The sequence below is a fragment of the Petaurus breviceps genome, unplaced genomic scaffold (genome assembly GCF_028583685.1).
Source record: "Petaurus breviceps papuanus isolate PSGF00001 unplaced genomic scaffold, PetGlider_PUasm1.0 90740, whole genome shotgun sequence".
NCBI lineage: Eukaryota > Metazoa > Chordata > Mammalia > Diprotodontia > Petauridae > Petaurus > Petaurus breviceps.
The window spans coordinates 4,283,999-4,302,486 of record NW_027187330.1 but is presented as its reverse complement, the minus strand read 5'-3'; the positions used below and the strand labels follow the sequence as shown (position 1 = coordinate 4,302,486).

The window sequence follows — 18,488 nt, the reverse complement described above, 5'->3', positions numbered from 1 at the left end:
GATGGACATCTCCTTAGTTGCCAATTCTTTACCATCCCCAAAAGAACTGCTACAAATATTTTTGTACATATTGGTCCTTTTCTTTTTTCTTTGATTTCTTTGGGATACAGATCTAGTAGTGGTATTGCTGGGTCAGATGGTATGCAGAGTTTCATATCCCTTTGGGTACAGTTCCAAGTTGTTTTCCAAAATGTTTGGAACAGCTATTTTCCCACATCCCCTCCAGCATTTGACCTTTCTGATAGGTGTGAGGTGGTAAACAACTATCTTGCTAATAGACTAAAAATACACCCCTGAGAACCCTTTTCCCTGGTTTCTAGTAATGAATGATGCCTGTGACCAAGGTTGTAAGTTATCACCTAATTATTATATCTGCCAAATAATCCACTAATTTTCCTATATGAACTTTAGCATTCCTGTTAAGTTGCAAGTTCCCTAAGAAGCTCTGCCTGTTATACTGGCATTAAAATAAACCTTTGCCACCTTGACTTAAAGAATGCTTGATGGCGGTGGTGCAGTGAATAGAGCACCAGCCCTGGAGTCAGGAGGACCTGGGTTCGGCCTCAGACATCTAACACACACAAATAAAACCTAGCCGTGTGACCTTGGGCAAGTCACTTAACCCCAATTGCCCTCCAAAAAGCAAAAAAAAAATGTTTGAGTCCATGAATTCATTCTAGATGACCCTGTCCACTACTCCAGTCTTTGGAGGGGGGCGGGGCGGGAGGGTCCCTGAAACTCTTAAACTATATCGTTTATTTGGTTTTTATTTGCATTTCTCTAATAGTGATTTAGAACATTTTTTCATATAACTAAGTAGTTTTGATTTCTTCTGAAAACTGCCTTTTCATATCCCTTGACCATTTATCAATTGGGGAATGGCTCTTATTTTTATAAATTTGACTCAAATTTGAGAATCAAGGCCCCATCAGAGAAACTTACTGTAAAAATTTCTTGCTGTAAAAATATTCATTGTCTATGGTACCTTTTAGCAAAATGTAGCTTCCTGGGGGGTTAATTAACAAAAGGCTGCTTCCTCAGAGCCTAATTCAAGTTGAATAGACTATCTCTTTTGTCATTTGGTATCTCTTCTGGGGAACAGAGGAAGGAAAAGTGATAACCTCCTTAAATATTCAGCTTCTGTTGTGAAATAAGTCCTTGTTCTTTCAACTATGACTTTTGTCTTTTCAACAGCCAAGCAAGTGGAATATCTGATCAGTGAAAAGCACATCTACCTACTGCCAAGTGGCCGGATCAACATGTGTGGCCTGACCACAAAGAATCTGGATTATGTGGCTACCTCCATCCATGAAGCTGTCACTAAAATCCAGTGAAGAAGCACCAACCCAATTAGTACCACCAAAGTTGCTGTCTATCATGTGTGTGTATCCCCTGCTTGCACAAACCCATTATCTATTTAGTGTAATAGTGACAATCAAAGGACTGAAATGACTACAAGTGGCGGGATACCAGTGTTGGGAGTTGACATGATTTGAGATTGCCCAGGATTAGGGCCCTTCTGGAGACCCATGCAAAATGAACACTTTTGATTTAAAGGCAAAAAAAGAAAAGAAGAAAAAACTCCCATATTATTTTCATCATTATGTGAGTTAAGCATGTTGACCCTCCCTTCCCCAATCAGTGTGTTCATAGTTCATTTGCTTCTGTGTGAGTATTGTAAAGGATAGAGCATGTCAAATCATTTATTCTTGGAGCAGAACCTAGCCCCAAAAATCAAGTCAGCAGAAGAGCTATGTGATTGTAGCCATTGGCAATGCCATTAAAAAACACCCAACAACAAACAACCTTTTATCTCTGCAAAGGCTTTCTTTCTGTTTCTTTTTCTGTTGTTTTCTCCACTTGGTTTTCCCTGCAGCCTAAGCTCTGGTCCCTTGGTGGTTTTCCAAGGGAAAAGGAGTGTTTCTCAACCCTTTGTCTCATGTCCCCTTTGCCACATCCTTAAGTCATGTCAAGACCCAGCTAGTTAAAGAATACAGTACACTAAACTATGATAGCCCTATGAATTTCAACTGAAATTGCTTTCTTTGTGTAAATTAAAATACTGAAACCAAAAGAAGAAATTCAATACCTCAATGTGTCCCGGCTGGGGCATTCTTTTCTATTGAAGGGCACCCTCTTTCCATTGAGAACCAATGTGTTTTTCCCAGAGACTATGACACCACTTCTTACCTTTGACTCAAATCTAGTTATAGCTACCTAACCCAAAGGCCAAAACCACAATTACATTGGACTCCATAAATCTCAGTAAGTCTAATCTTTCTTCTAACTGATAAACCTTCCAACTCTAGGGAATTATAAGATTTGGAATGAGTGGAGTTTTGGAGAGCCCCATTTTATAGATGAGGGTGCTTAGTCCCAGAGGTAAAGTTTTTTTTTTTTTTTTTTTGCTTTTTGGAGGGCAATTTGGGTTAAGTGACTTGCCCAAGGTCACATGGCTAGTTTTTGTGTTAAGTGTCTGAGGTCGGATTTGAACTCAGGTCCTCCTGATTCCAGGGCTGGTGCTCTATTCACTGCGCCACCTAGCCACCCCCAGAGGTAAAGTTTTAAAGGCCATGGCCATATACCTAGTAAATAGCAAAGCCAGTGTTCAAGCCCAGATCTTCTGATTCCAAAACTATAACTAAATAGCTTTGGGTTCAGTGCTTTTCCCACTCTGTTCGGTTGTTTCTGAAGACAACCATACTCCCTAACATCTTCCTTTCCTCCCCATCCTCTCCTCTAGGCTAAACCTTTACAGCTCCCTTAACCTTTTCTCACAGGATGTGATTTCCAGACAATTTTACTAGAGGGATCACACTTATTTATCAATGCTCCTTCTAAAACATGGCACCCAGAACAGAATACTCCAAATAAATGTAGTCTCATCAGTGCAGAATACTGTGATTGTCTAATTTTATTGCACCTACGAATGAAACCTGGGAATGTTTTGGTTTACTTTTTTCCCCCGAGCACATCCAGCTGACTCACCCATATTTATTGCCTGTATCTTTTTCAACTGAATTGCTTTCAAATTATATCTTCCTCTATGCTACATTCATGTAATTTTTTTTTCATTTCTGAAAAACTTAATTGTTAAATATTTTTTATACTAGTGTAATTTCATACATGACATAATTATTTTCTTAAAAGCTAAATGGAAGAAGACCTCACACTTTAACTTGTACAATTCTATCCTCTGCATAATTAGTTTGGCATTTCTACCTGTTGAGATCAGTTTGAATCTTGCTTTTTATTATTTCCCTACCTAATAAACAGGCCTTTAGGTCTTCATATTGTTGGTAAAAATGCCAACAAAAAATTCCACACCGTAAACTCCTTGTTTGTAGGGATTATGACATGTATCTCTGTATCACCTTCAAAATTTAGCACATCCTTTATTTCTCCTCTTCCCTATTCTTTCCAAGCTTCTTGAAAGAGTTGTCTACACTCTAGTTGCCTACCATCTACTCACTTCTGAACCTCTTTCAATCTGGCTTCTGATCCTACTACTAAACTCTGTTTACCAGTGAGATACAATGGCCTTTTCTTAGTCTTTATTGAGCTTTTGGCTCTTTTTCTGTTTTCTTGGCTTGTGTGATATTGCTTTTTCCCATTTCTCTTCCTATGTGGAGCCTTTATCCATCTCTTACTCCCTAAATGTGGGAATAAGAATAATAGTAGACCTTTATGGGATACTTAGAAGTTTGCAAAGCACTTTACGGAAATTAACATCATGTGAGTTCAGTAGTGAAACAAGTATGTCCATTATCACCAATATCATTCAGTGTTTGTACTAGATAGCAATAGAAGAAGAAAAAGAAATTGAAGGAATCAGAGGAGTCAATGAGGTAATAAAACTCTGTTTTTGCAGACAATATGATGGTATGCTTGGGAAATCCTAGAGACTAAAAAGTTAATGGAAACAATAACTTTAGGAAAGTAGCAAGATATAAATCAAACCCACATAAATCATCAGGATTTTTATATATTACCAACTTCTTAAAGAAGAGATGGTTCATTTAATATAACCATTGGCAATATAAAATACCTGGGAGCATATCTGCCAAGACAAACTCAGAAACTAGATGAACATAATTATAAAACACTTTTTTATACAAACAGAATCAGATTTAAATAATCAGAGAAATATTAAGGGTGGCTTGAGCCAATATAATAAAAATGACAATTCTACCTAAACTAACCTATTCAGTGCCATCCCAATTACATTACCAAAAAAAACCACTTATTTTATTGAGTTAGAAAAAACAATCCTTTAGGAGGAACAAAAGTTCAAGAATATCAAAGGAAAGAAATGTAAAGGAAGGAGATCTAACAGTCCCAGATTTTAAACTTAAAAAGTGGTAATTATCAAAACTATCTGGTACTGGTCAAGAAATAGAAAGGTGGCTCAGTGGAAGACAGTGGATATATAGTACACAGTAATAAATTATTATAGTGATCTTATATTTGATAAATTTTTAAGTTTTGGGCTAAGAATTCACTATTTGGTAAAAAAAATTGTTGGGAAAATTGGAAAGTCTGACAGAAACCTAGTTATAGACCAATATTATATGCCAAGATACAGTCAAAATAGAAGTATGACCTAGACATAAAGGGAGATCAGATTAAGAATATGAGTCATTCCCCAGTTGATAAATGGTCAAAGGATATGAGCAGGCAGTTTTTGAAAAGAAATCAAAGACATATTAAAATGGACTAAATCATTATTGATTAGGAAAATTAAAACATCTTTGAGATACCACCTCATATCAATCAGATGAAGGGGAAAATGACAAGTGGTTGGAGGGGATGTGGAAAAAATGGGACACTAATATATTTTTGGTGGAACTGTAAACTCATCCAACCATTTTGGAGAGCAATCTGGAATTATGCCCAGAGTCAAAACTGCCATTTGACCCAGCAATACCACTATGAGATCTGTTTTTCCCAGGTGTTCAGAGAAAAAGGAAAAGAACTTAGATGTTCTAAAATATTTATAGTAGCTCTCTTTGTGGTGTCAAAGAACTGGAAATTGAAGGGATACCCATCAAATCGGGAATGGCTGAATAAGTTGTCTATAATGTGCTGTAAGAGATTGTGAGCAGGTCTATTTTAGAAAAACATGGAAAGATTTGCTTGAAATAATGAGTGAGATGAGTAGAACAATACAATAACAGCAATATTATTTGAATAATTATGTGAATGACTAAGCTATTCTGAGTAATGTGAATATTAAAATAGGAAGATGCTTTTTACCTCCAGAGAAATAATTGATATATGAAGTGTGTACTGTTTGGTTTCACATGTATATATGTGTTGGCTTTCTCTAATGATTGGGAGGGAGGGAGGGAGACAGCTCAGAACACAAAATGTAACCAAAAATAATAAATTATCCTGTGAGCCTCAACATCTCCGTGAGGAGGTCGTTATTACAGGTAATAAAATTCTCCATTTTATAGATGAAACTCTCAGATTCAGTGACTTCTCTATGGTCATAGAGCTGGTGTGGGAGATGGGATTTGTACTATTATTTTTTCCAGAACCACCCACTGACAAAGGCCTAGGTCTTCTCTGTCTTCCTTGGTGATCTTTGTTGTCATGAGTTAAATACTTCTCTTAATTAGATGGTGCCAGTACCACACCGTCATCTGCCTCCTGGATGTCCCATAGGAATTTTGGTTTCAACATAATGATGCTAGCTAACATTTCCATAGTGTTTTAAGACTTGCAAAGTGCTTTACACATAGTATCTCATTTGATCTTAATTGCTACCTTGTGAAGTAGATGATGCTATTTATCCACATGTTACAGATGAGGAAACAGACTGAGAAAAGTGAAGGGACTTGACCCAGGATCACATAGCTGAGTCAGAGATAGGATTTGTATTTAGGGCTTCCTGGCTTTCAGCCCAGCACTCCATCCATCATGCCACCTTGCTGTCTAAGTGCCCGAAAATTTCCAAGATGGAGCCACCCATCCAGCTTTAATTAATTCCTTTCAGTTACCCAGGTTTGTAGGCTCACTGGTCATCTTTGGCTCTTCCTTTGCCTCCAACTGCCTTATCTAATAATTTGCCAAGTCTTGCTGATTTTAACTCCAAAACATCTCAATACATCCTAGTTCATACCGTCATCACTTCTTGCTTAGATTATTCTTACTGCAATTTTATTGGTTTTCTTGCCTTCAATCTTTCCCATCTTCCATATAACTGTCAAAGTAATGTTCTGAAAGCCAATAGGTTGGATCATGACACTACCTGTCTTAAAACCCTTCAGCTTCTCGTTATCTCTAGGATAAAGTATGAATTGGTATCTAAAGCCCAACACAAACTGGTTTCAACTTACCTTTTCAGTTTTATTTCACATTATTCACTTTAAAATTCTCTGTATCAAATAAACTAAGCTTTCAGCTTCTCTCTGAACCCAATTCTACCCCATGTCTCCATGCATTTGCACAAACTTCTGCCTCATAATCCTCATTTTCCTTATTTAAGGCTCAACTTAGGTGTTATCCCTGCTAGAAATCCTTTCTGGATATCCCCAGTGATTAGTGTGCTCTCCTCCCTTAAGTTAAACTTATTAAATCTACTTGTCTCTGTATACTTGTAAATTCTCTAGTAGAATATAAGTTTCTTGAGGGCATGGACTACTTTTGTCTTATCAGTCCCTTGGACTTAGTAGACAATAAATGAGTTTAATTGAATAACTTGAATGAATGATAAGAGCCTCATCAGAGAACTTTGTCTAGGTTGATTAATGTGTTCCATTAATCAACATTTGAGTATGGTTAGCAATTAAACCACTCAACAAACTTATCCAGTTCATGATTCCTCCATTTTGCCTCCAAAGGTATCACACTTGAATGAAATAAAAATTTACTATATCTTTACCAGTAGCCTAATGTATTAATCAGTTCCAGTAACCCTATCTAAAAAGAAAATGAAGTTATTTGATATGACTTGTTTTGAATGAACCTGTGCTGGCTCCCAGTGATCACTTTCTTTTCTGTGTGTACACATCCCTTTTTAATAACATAGTCTAGAAAGTTTGCTGCCATCTAGAATCAGCATTATCTGTAGTTTGTCTTCATTTTTTGTCCAGTTTTGAAAACCAGCAACACTTGCTTTCTCCAGTATTCTAGTATTTCTCCCATTCTTCATGATTTCTCATGGTATTGTGGTTATATCCAGTTGCAAGTTCTTTCTGAGTATTCAAATTTAATATGTCTAGGCCTAGAAATTTGAACTCCAAATGTTGTAAAGTAGCCAGGTGATTTAATCAATATCCTTTCTCAGCCTTCAGTTTTGATTTTTGGTTCTACTTTTCCAGATTAAAGATTGTTTTCCTTGCTGAAGAAAATGGAAGGAAAATAGTAGTTACATAATTTTGCCCTCACTCCATTTGAAAATGCTATATGGACTTCCTCCAAATAGCCAATCCTTGCCCCTGTGTCTTTTATTGTCTAAAGCATCTCTACAAGTCTAGACTTAGTTCATTGGTCCTTGAACTTGGAGCTTAATTACATCATCTTTAGGGGTTCATGCTACTCTTTTACATTGGTCTTATGCTATAAGCCAATCCATTTCTCAAGAGTACCTTTTTAAAAATTTGGGCTCATAAGAGTACTCTCCATGTAGCTATATTAGTTTCTTTAGATTTTTCTTTTTTTTTCCATTAGGATTATCCACAATTGCAGTTAGAACTTTTTTTTTTTTTTAGTCTACCTATCCCTTTTAGAGGCAGCTAGGTGGTACAGTGAACAGAATGCTGTACTTATATTCTGGAAGACCTGTGTTCAAATTCTGCCTCAGACACTAGCTGTGAGACCCTGGGTAAATCACTTAACCCGAGTCTCAGTTCCCTCATCTTTAAAATGGGGATGATAACACCTACCTCCCAGGGTTGTGAAGGCCAAACAAGATACCATGTAAAGTATTTTGCAAATCTTAAATATACTGTATAAATGCTAACTGATTTTAAGCAGAATTCCCTTTTAGAGACATTGGCCATGAGATAAATTTCTATGAATTGCTTGCCACCTGCTTTTTTTAAGTTGAGGGTACATACCTAACTACACTCAGTATTCTCTTCCTTCACAGTTATGAATTCCAAGTCACTTTATCTTAGAAGTCCCATTATTTTCTTTCTTTTTTTGCTTTTTTGGAGGGCAACTTCGGTTAAGTGACTTGCCTGAAGTCACATGGCTAGTAAGTTGTGTCTGAGGTCAAATTTGAATTCAGGTCCTCCTGACTCCAGGACCGATACTCTATTTACTGCACCACCTAGCTGCCCCCTAAGTCCCATTATTTTCATGACATCAACCTTAATGGTCTTAATTTTAGAGTTCATTTCTTCTGTTGAGGTCATATGGATGGACCTCTCCTAATTTGGCTTGAACAATATTCTGTACTTGAAGTTATTCTGACTTGGTAGGACTTGCCAGAACTTCATGGTCCATTGGCCTAAACTTTTGAGTACTCGAGCACCTTTTCCCCTGGCAAATTATTGGGATAGGACTTGAGTGGTTTCTCCACTCCAGTGCCTTATGGAGTACATTTTTTTTCTTTTCAGAGAATTTGGTTTTGCAATTTGCCAGATAGGATCTTCCCATTCTTCATGTTTGTACATGACACAAAGCTAAGAAGGATAGCTAATATGCTGGATTTAAAAATCAGGATCCAATAAGATCTCAGCAAGCAAGATCACTGGTCCACATCTTTAAAAATGTCAAATTTAATAAATATAAAGTCTTTAACTTTTTTTTCAAAAACATTTTCACAGGCACAAGATGGAGGAAGGTATGTCTAGATCACAGTTTGGCTGAAAAAGATCTGGAGGTTTTAGAGTCCTTGCAAGATCAAAATGGCTCTAGAGTATGACAGGGTCACCAAAAAAAACCTAATGCCGTCTTAGGCTACATTTGGAAAGCATAATCACTCAGGACGAAGGAAGAGTGATAGTGTTCCACCCTGGCCAGACTACATCTAGACTACTAGGGTTCCATTTGGGGCACAACGCTTTTGGTTAGTCACTCTTAAGCTAGAGAGAGTTTAGAGGAAGGCAACCAATGTAGTAAAGGTTCTCAAGAAAATGCCACGTAAGGATTGCTAGAACATTGGATACTCTCTGGGTTTTATGACACTCCTCCCTCCTGGTTCTACCTGTCTATTCCTTCTCAGTCTCCTTTGCTGACTCATCCATATCATGTTATTGTGTGGGTGTTCCCCTGGGTTTTCTGGCTACGGTTCTTCCTACCTCTATATACTCTCAGTAACTCATCAACTCCCATGAGTTTAACCATCATCTCTCTGAAGATGACGCAAATCTATAAGCTTCTCTAAGCTCCAGTCGTGAGTCATCACTTGCCTACTGGACATTTCAAGCTGGATGTCCTAGAAACATCTCCGATTCAACATGCCCCAAACTGTACTTATCTTTCCCATCGCACCCCCAAATCTTCCTTCTAAACTTCCCATTTTCTGGCAAAGGCTCCACCATCCAGTGTCCCAGGTTTGTAACCTTGATATCATCCTTGACTCCTCATTCTTCCTCAACGAAACCTCAACCCATCAAAACAGTTCCCAGATATTATTATTTCTACCTCCACAATTTCTTGGATCCAACTCTTTGTCCACACTCACACAACTAATACTTTAGTTCAGACTCTCCTCTCTTAACTAGATTATTACAACAGCTTCCTTAATGGTCTCACTGCCCTCAACTCTTGTACCAGTGTAATCCGTCCCAAACACCGCTGTCAAAATAATCCTCCTTAAGCACAGATCTAACCATGTGAATCCTCCACTCAACAGTGGCTTCCTATTGCATATAGGATAAAGTAGAACCCCCTCTTTTTAGTTTTAAAGTCAACTTACCCAATCTGTTTCTTCAGTGTTGATGGATATTATTCTCCTTTCCATATTCTACAGTTTGGCCAAATTGGCCTTCTCTGTTCCTCAGACAGAACACACCATCTTCTGTCTTTGTACTTTAGCACTGGTTATCCCACATGGCTGGAAAGCTTGACCGCCTTTAAATCTTAGAGTCCTTCTCTTCCTTTAAGACACAACTCAGGCAAAAAGGCACAAAGCCTTTCCTGATCCCTCCAACTGCTAATGCTCTCCACTAAACTGCTCTCCACTCACACTACTTGTATTTGAACTCTATATTTGTGTGTGTGTGTATGTATATATACACATGCATTCACATATATACGTATAAATGACATATTTATGTGTGTGTTTCTCTCCCCTATTATAGTATAAGCTTCTTGGGAGTAGGGATTGTTTCATTCCTTATACTTGTATCCCCAATGCCTAGCACAATCCCTGGCACATTGTAGATGCTTAATAAATGGTTGTTGATTGACTGATTGAAAAAACTACAGTAGAAAAGTTTTATTTGATAGGGCCCATGATAGCTATTTTCAAGACTTTTAAAGTTTGCCCTGTGGGAGAAGGATTAAGCTTGTTCTGTTTACCCAGAGTTCAACAATAGGAGTAATAGACATATAGTGAGGCAAGCATACACTTGTGGGAAACTAATTTCTATCAATTAGAGTCATCTAAGAGTGGGACAGCCTACCTTTGAATGTTTGAAGACTGGATGGTTGGATATGTTTTAGATGAGTTCGTGTTCATATATGGATTAGAAAATGCCTATGCCTCTGAGGTATCTTCTAATTTGGAGACACGGATTCTGTCTGTTCTATTTCTTATTTTAATCTAATATATAAAGCATGTTCCAAGAAACCAAATCCTGTTTTTTTTTTCACTACATAGCCAGAAGTTCCCTTCCCACATGCTTCTTCTTCCAAGGTCATGACCATCTTCCCGAAGAAGAGCTCAAACCACCTGGGTCTCCAAGTGCTTTTTTTTCTTCCAGGACTTCTCATTTGCTCATTCCAAGCTCTTTCTGATTTACCAAGTGGTGGTCATTATGCTTGATGAGTTAGGTTCTCAGCCCTATCTTGGGTAATGGCTCTGAAAAGACAGCACATTTCCTAATAACAATATCAAGTCTAGATTTGACCACCTTTGTGCACTCAGTGGGGTGTAGCAGCAAGCACCTCAGCATCCCCAGGGTGGCTGCCAACACAGGTTCTTAATCTGCTTTTCTAAAGGAAAGCAACTCAAAATGGGTTAACAATCTTGATTTAATCAATCAAACATATTATCTACCTAGTTCAGGGGAAAAAGTCAGCACCCCAAACTTCAGAGTATACAGACAGAAACATTTCAAGCAGACAGGCCTCCAGCTGTCCAACCATTACATCCATACCAAATCACAGTTACCAGAGAAGGAAGCATCAACATCTGAGTTTTTCAAAGCCGGAGGGCTCTCAACGGCTGCCCAGAGTCTCATTTGATCAAATCACACAACACTTCTCAAAGTGAGCCCCAAAACAAAGTTTCACATCAGGGATTATGTAGTCTTCTCCTGGGTCAGAGAATGTAACAACCCTCTTGACCCACTGCCCAATCACAAAGCACCAAGGTGTGGGCATTCCTGGAAAACAAGCCTTCCACCACAGGTTCCAGGTGCACTTAACCTAGGGGCAGGAAAGATCTTAAAAATTTACATTCCTATAACATGGGGTCACCATGAGATTTGGGGGTATTTCTCAACCCAGAAGGTCTAAGGCCCTCTTGGGAAATAATTACTCCTACCTCGGTCCATTTGTCTGGAGGTCAATCAATCAAAAGGCAAAACTAAAAGAGAAGAAAATGGGTTTTAATAGTGTAACTGGCTGGTGGACTGTTGCCGGGAGCTGGTAATGACTCCAGGTCAAGAAAAAATGCTCACATATATAGGCTGTCACACAGCTCTGGGGTGACATTAGCCAGGAGAATGAAAAGCTTACATTGGCCTAAGAGGTGGTAAAGTTCTGTCACTTTATTTGGGGTGTTGAGGGAATAGGCATAGGATGTCTGGTGATTGGGAGGAGAACATGTTAACTTTGGTGTTATAACAGTTAACCTTGGGGCCTTCAGGAGTTCCCAAAGATCAGGTCTTTTCCAGTGGGAATATTTTCTCCGTAGTTAATCTCATCAGAACATCCTGGTCAGGCAGGGGATGTCTAAGGTAATAGAGGTCTCCCTCAGGATAGAAATCCATGGGGCTCATCCTGTGCTTGCCAGCCGAGGACAGTCTCTCTCTCTTTTTTTTTTTTTAGGGCAATTGGGGTTAAGTGACTTGCCCAAGGTCACGTGGCTAGGTGTGTATGTGTGTGTGTGTGTGTGTGTGTGTGTGTGTGTGTGTGAAGTGTCTGAGGCTGACTCTGAACCCAGGTCCTCCTGACTACAGGGCTGGTGCTCTATTCACTGCGCCACCTAGCCGCCAAAGATGGATGAGGTTACAACTATTTTATCCATGTATTTGTGGAGACAATCAAATGCTTTTTTTTTTGGATGGCAATCAGGGTTAAGTGACTTGCCCAAGGTCACACAGGTAGTTTTTATGTTGTGTCCGAGGCTGGATCTGAACACAAATCCTCCTGACTCCAGGGCCAGTGCTCTATTCACTGTGCCACTTAGCTGCCCCAGATGGTCTCTTTTTACACAGCCACACAGTTCCATTTCTTTGATCTCCAAGGTTCCTTTTCTTCTTGAGAGAAGAGGTTCTCCCCAAACTCCTAATATCCAGGCTCACCTACTTCTACAAAGTATCCTATCTTCCTCTTGAGGTTAGTTGCAAGATTCCTTAGGTTCCTACTTACTCTTGTGTCTCTTGCATTAGTGTCTTACAAAGTAGATGCTACTACTGTTGCCGCTTTAGCAGGCTCTCCACTCTGCCCCATCTCCCTACTTTTAACAAGGGTTGGATTTCCCTCTGTTCCCTTATAACCCTTTTCTTTCTGGATTACTTTTTGTATCCTGAGAAGCCCTGGTACCTACTCATAAATCAGAGGGTTAAGAATATTTTTCACTTTCACCTAACTGGTGACTATCTCAGGAAGGAAGAAGAAAGACAAACTTAGCCCTTACCTTACAGGTCACTTGAGTCCCTCTTTATGCATCCTTGGTGGGCTCTTCCACTCTGTTGGGGCCCTTGGGAATCCTTTTTAAGTTGGATTGGCCAGGACAAGTTCTCCAACTCCAACTCTCCTTCCTTTTCCCTCCCCTCCTCTTCCTCTCCTTCACCCATCTCTTTCCTCTCCCCAGTCTTTCCTCTTTCTCCTATTCTCACCCTGTCCTTTCTTCCCCTTCCTTCCCCTCTCCCTAGGTAACTAACCCAGTAGAGTATTAGCAATTAGGACAGTTACCAGGTGTTACACGTCACCCAACAATGACAAAGGAGCAGCCAAAGACTCCATCCAGCCTCAATTAAATAGGCAGATGGATCCATTCTAGTGTTCTCAGGTGTCCTCACTAGAATTAGAGTCAGAGTAGCTGTGTGTGCTCCCTACCAGCATCTTAAGACCCAAAGTCAATTAAAAATAATCTATAGGAACTTGACGGTACCTGAATTGTTCTAGGATGGTCAGAGTATGGAATTGCTTTAGGAAAGCACTACTCTAAGAAATTCAGGCACAATCTCTTTGTGGGATATTGGGAACATCCAAATTACTTTGTTGTTTGGAAATTTTGTTTAAATGTACACACAAGACCAAAAAATGGCCATTCCCAGTCTTCCTGTATATTGTAATTATGGACTTTTCCCACCAGTATGGCCTCTTCTTAAGGTTACATAGATTATAGGGAAGAATAATCAGCCACAATCCAGAGAAGGCGTTTTATTTAAAAACTATTTACAATTTATTTGGCCCTTCATAAATACGTTATCTAAAATCTTCACACAGAGTATTTTTACCTGAAGAAAAATGAACTATTGGCTGGGGAGTTGGGGGTGAGGAATGAGGTCCAGGGAGGGGATTGATGACAGGTTCTCCCTCTGATCTCTTCAATGGAGTAGAAGCATAACCAAGAGCTGAGACCCAAGGACTGATCCATGAAGGGAAGGAGGGAATAAGGAGCCAAGTGGATGTCGTGTGAAGAATTTGTGGCCTAGATCTAGGTCCCTCTGGCCCATGCATGAAAGAAGAATGGGTAAATAGCTGCTCTGACTCAAACCACCTGACAGACCTAAACAAGGTCTTCTAGTCCTGGCCAGTGGCACTGAAAGTCCTGGGGTAATTATTAGACACTACATATATTCTTATGAGGCAAGAGGGTTTATGTGAGGTCATGCACCATTGGGCTGCCAGCCAGGCTTGGAAGGAAAAGGTCAATGCCACAATGTGCAGGGCCATAGCTCACACACTGAGGTTCTTAACTCTCTTTCACTTCACTTAGAGGTGGGGTTTTCATGACACCCACTACACTGAGAAACTGATTCTGGTTTGGGGGAAGAGAGAGGGAGGACTCTGGCAGCAGGCAGTAAGCCCTCTGGCGTTTTCCAGGAGTCTCTGACATCTCCAAAAGCTTGGTTTTATTTAAGTGGGTGGTTGTCTGTGTGGTGCAATCTAAGTGATGTTACGATGGACATTCCACCCACCCCCCCAATGCCCTTTCCCAAACTTTCCCTCAAAGCTGACGAAATCCTTTCTTTTACTTTTCCCCCTGGTTTTTGAGGTCTAACAGTAACACATTCATTTGTGTGAACTAGCACTCTTTTAAAAAATGCAAATACCCAGGGATAGTTAAAAACACTTTACATTTTAGTATGAACTAGATGAATCTGATTGGTGTCCTCTTAGCATTCAGCTGAGATCACCTCTGAGGGATGAGAAGTTTGGAGTAGATGGGTGGTGTGTGTGAAAAGAAGTAGGGAGAGATAATTCTGGAAAATGGGGCACTTGGGGAGGGCTAGTGTTGGTGAAATGCTTAAGGAGGGGCAAACTCTGGGCACCTTGAGGGCACCAGGCCCGTAGGGCAGCAATTAGGAAGATGGGCCAGAACAGAAGGGGACCAAAGATAAAAGAGCTCTTTATAGGCACGCTTATTTCTGACCTGGGATGCCAGGGCATACCAAAATATAATCTTTGCACTGCCATATGGCTATTTCTGAAAACTGCCCTTTCTCAGTATCCCTTGAGAAAGAGCAGAAAATGGGCAAGGCTGCTAAGCTGGCCAGCCAGTCTAGCAGTGAGAGGGGGAAGAGGGAAAGAAAAGGAAGGAGAGTGTGAGAAGTGATTCTCCAGCATTCCTGGGGATGCACACTGCAGTTCCTTGAGAAAGAAACACACCTAAGGGTCACTCTTTTTGACTGACCTGGCACTCTTTGGTTTCTCAAATAAGCAAAATTCATTCCCATAACTGTTTACAAGTTTCTTGCTACTTTCCTTAAAGCCAGAAATTTCATCTCTTGGCTTCCTTTGGCTAATCCACATAAGCTTGTCTTCCAGCACAGACCTATGAACTGGTGACTGCTGGGTGCTGCACAAGGCATACAGAAGGTATGGCCCAGCCCCAGCTGTCTATTCCAGGGAGAGAATAGTTAGTTACTCAAGGATCCTTCTCTACCATGCCCCAAACCAGTTTGGATACCAGCATGCCTCTGCCACCAGAATCCTTCATGAATAGGAAATGGACCACTGGAAGAGGTTTTAAGTGCTTAAAGACTATACTGAAATATATAAATATAAATATATATGCATATATACATACACAAATACATGTATGTGTGTATGTGTATATATATTATATATGTATATATAAAAATTTATTCAAATAATGCTTTGAAACTTCATCTTCTACTCCCTCTCCAGGGCCAATTCTCTCACCTGCCTCTCTATCCTCTGGCCCACCCGGAGCTGAGTCATGTGCAGATGTTTCAATTGGGTCAATAATGGCTTTCTTTCCTAGAGAAAGGGCTGATGAAGTGAAAACAGATGGCCTAACCCAGCACCAGGGGATCCCAAAGATCCACCAGGGAACTGGAAGAGATGGGTCTCAAAGGGAGTGCTGGTAAGCTCTGGTCACTTCTTTACTGCATGGTGTCAGAACCATTTCCATAATGTTCCAATCAAGGCACTGGTTTCCTTTACAACATCAGCAAGGCTCTGAGCCAGAATGGAAGTGAGAAGAAATATTTGCTGAAATTGGCAGCTAGGAAACATGGAGAAAAAAAAAAAAACATGGCGCCTTATTGCCTTTGGCAGGTCTCTGGGGGTAGAGGAGATGATAGAAGGACGGTCTTTCCCAAAGCATGTGGAAATCCATCCACCCACCTATTGTTCAAGCATCACTTCCTGTCATGTGATTAGAGGTGTTAAATTGGAATTCTCCTCAGGGGTCCTTTCCCCATCTGGTGACCTCTTCCTTTTCCCAACACCTGAAAAGACATTACAAGATTTAGGATCCATTTGTGAAGCATTTCAAAACCTTGTATTATTTTTAAAGAACCCATATTTACTACAGTACATTCCACTTCCCTCAGAAGATAAACAAAAGAAGTAAAAATACGGCAGGTTGGACTAGTGTGAAATAATCCCAATTGGGGAGGAAGTTAAATCCCAGTTCAGTGAAATAAGGAAGCATTCCTCACATTTGCCATTGTAAGCATTATGGATGGGGGTGGAGGGTTTCTTCTTAGAATTAAGAAGGTGTTTCTGTCTGAAGAGGAGGACAAAAATGAAATGATCTGTGGTTTGACAAATAGCAGCTACTGATCATTGAAATGAAATTACCATGTAATACCTCCTTCCCTCCCAATTAGACTGTAAGCTCCTTGTGGGCATGGACTTTTTGCCTTTCTGAACCCACTGAGGTTATTAGCACAGTGCCTGGCACCTAGGAAGCTTGCTGAATTGACTCTCTTTTGGAGACTATTTCCCTGTTCTCAGTCTTCACATTCCATATTAGGTACCTGCTCTAACACATCTTGCTAAATCAAGAGTCCCTAGTGTTGATGGGAGCAGCTAAGAATCGTGCCCCATTGCCAGGAATCTGCCCAATCAGCAATGTAGATAGGGACAGTGACTGGACCAGAGATTTCAGTGGGAAAGGAAGTCTCTCTACCAGTGCTGGTCAGCACATTCTCTGCAACATATAGCATTACCAACTTGTTGGAGTCACCTAGAAGTTATGTGTCTTGCCCAGGGTCACATAGCCAGGGTGTATCAGAACCAGAACTAGAACCCAGATCTTCCCAACTCCAAGGCAAACTCTATCCACTATGACACAGTATAGGAATAATAAAGTAAGATCCTTGAGGAAACAAGTGCTCTACTAAAAAAAAATCAATTTGGGTCAGGGATAACTTGTTTTTTTATACAGTGGACAGAGTGCTGGATTTGAAATCAGAGGGGGATGTGACTTCAAATCTGACTCTGCCACTTCCCACCTGTGTGATCTTGGCCAAATTACTTAACCTCTCTGGGCCTCAATATCTCTATATAATGAGATGGCTGGACTAGATAACCTTTAAAGTCTCTTCCAGTTCTAAAAAAGTAATCATTATTTATAGGAACGGACTCTATTTAACCTTGACTTTTACTCTACATTGAATTTATTTCTTTTAGTTTGCTTGGCAAGTTGGTTAATGAATTCTGGGTACTTACTGAATGGGATACTTCAGTAATAGTCTTAAGCAAACTGGTAAAAATAACGGTCCTAGTTCTGGCTCCTTCAAAGTCATCCAATGGGGGCGGCTAGGTGGCGCAGTGAATAGAGCACCGGCCCTGGATTCAGGAGAACCTGAGTACAAATCTGGCCTCAGACACTTAACACAAAAAACTAGCCGTGTGACCTTGGGCAACTCATTTAACTCCAACTGCCCTACTTTCCCCCCTCCAAAAAAAAAAAAAAAGCAAACTCCTCCAATGATTGTCTGTGACTGTGACAATGACAATGACTGTGCACCTCCAGGGCTTTCCCCACCAAGAGACTTGCCAGTTGGGTGGGGATGTACTCACTTAAAGTTCTTAGCAACTTCTTGCCCAGTGTCTCCTCAAAGTCACTGCTGGAGGGGCTAGTCATACTCCCCAGGTTGGGATCCTCTGAGTCCAAGATGAGATTACAACATTCACTGTCTGTTTCTAAGAAATGAGGAGGAAGAAGGAAAAGTGGGAAATAACTTTAGGATCATAAATTTAGTGCAGGAAGCAGTCAGTCTTAGAAGGCACCTAGTAAATCCACCCTTTCTTTACAGTGGACGGGAAACAGACCCAGAGGAATGAAATGGCTATGGTCACACAGTAAATAGCAAGGATGAGATTTGAACCCAGGGCTTTTGATTCTAAGTGCACTATGTCTTCCACTGTACTACACTGATTCTCTTTCCCACCAAACCCACTCCACTTTGAGAACCAAACAAAATTACCTGGCTTTCTTCTGGTCTTAGCAAAGTAGCTTACTGCCTAGCGAAATGTATCTCAGGGATAACCTTAAAACATAAATGGCCCCATGCCATTGGGGTTTGGGGTCATTTTCAAAATGTGAGGGAGATGAAACCAGTCTCCTAAGCTGAATGGTAGGATCTGAGGCAGTGGGGTTAGAAGTCCCAATAACAATGAGGCAGATTTGGGGGGCACCCACCTGTGGAGCG

The 18,488-nt window shown here is 40.2% G+C and overlaps 2 protein-coding genes across 3 annotated transcripts in view; one reads left to right on the top strand and one right to left on the bottom strand.

The window, feature by feature from the left end:
* Window positions 1–3,054, top strand: part of GOT1 (glutamic-oxaloacetic transaminase 1) — a 34,185-nt gene extending 31,131 nt beyond the window's left edge. The window contains exons 9-10 of one of the 2 annotated variants that reach the window (XR_011164251.1): window positions 1,195–2,382; window positions 2,557–3,054. Coding sequence is in view for 1 of the 2 variants with exons in the window: in XM_069067171.1 (XP_068923272.1) it covers window positions 1,195–1,334 (140 nt within the window). In the remaining variant the exon portion in view is untranslated. Of the gene's footprint in view, window positions 1–1,194 lie in introns of both variants that reach the window. The other variant, XM_069067171.1, reaches the window with a different exon arrangement.
* Window positions 3,055–15,602: 12,548 nt separating this feature from the next.
* CNNM1 (cyclin and CBS domain divalent metal cation transport mediator 1) overlaps window positions 15,603–18,488 on the bottom strand; it is an 84,544-nt gene continuing 81,658 nt past the window's right edge. Inside the window, exons 11-12 of the mRNA XM_069067080.1 lie at window positions 17,857–17,979; window positions 15,603–16,274 (exon numbers count right to left, since the gene is read on the bottom strand). Coding sequence (XP_068923181.1) covers window positions 16,195–16,274; window positions 17,857–17,979 — 203 coding nt within the window. The 3' untranslated portion in view covers window positions 15,603–16,194. The remainder of the gene's footprint in view (window positions 16,275–17,856; window positions 17,980–18,488) is intronic.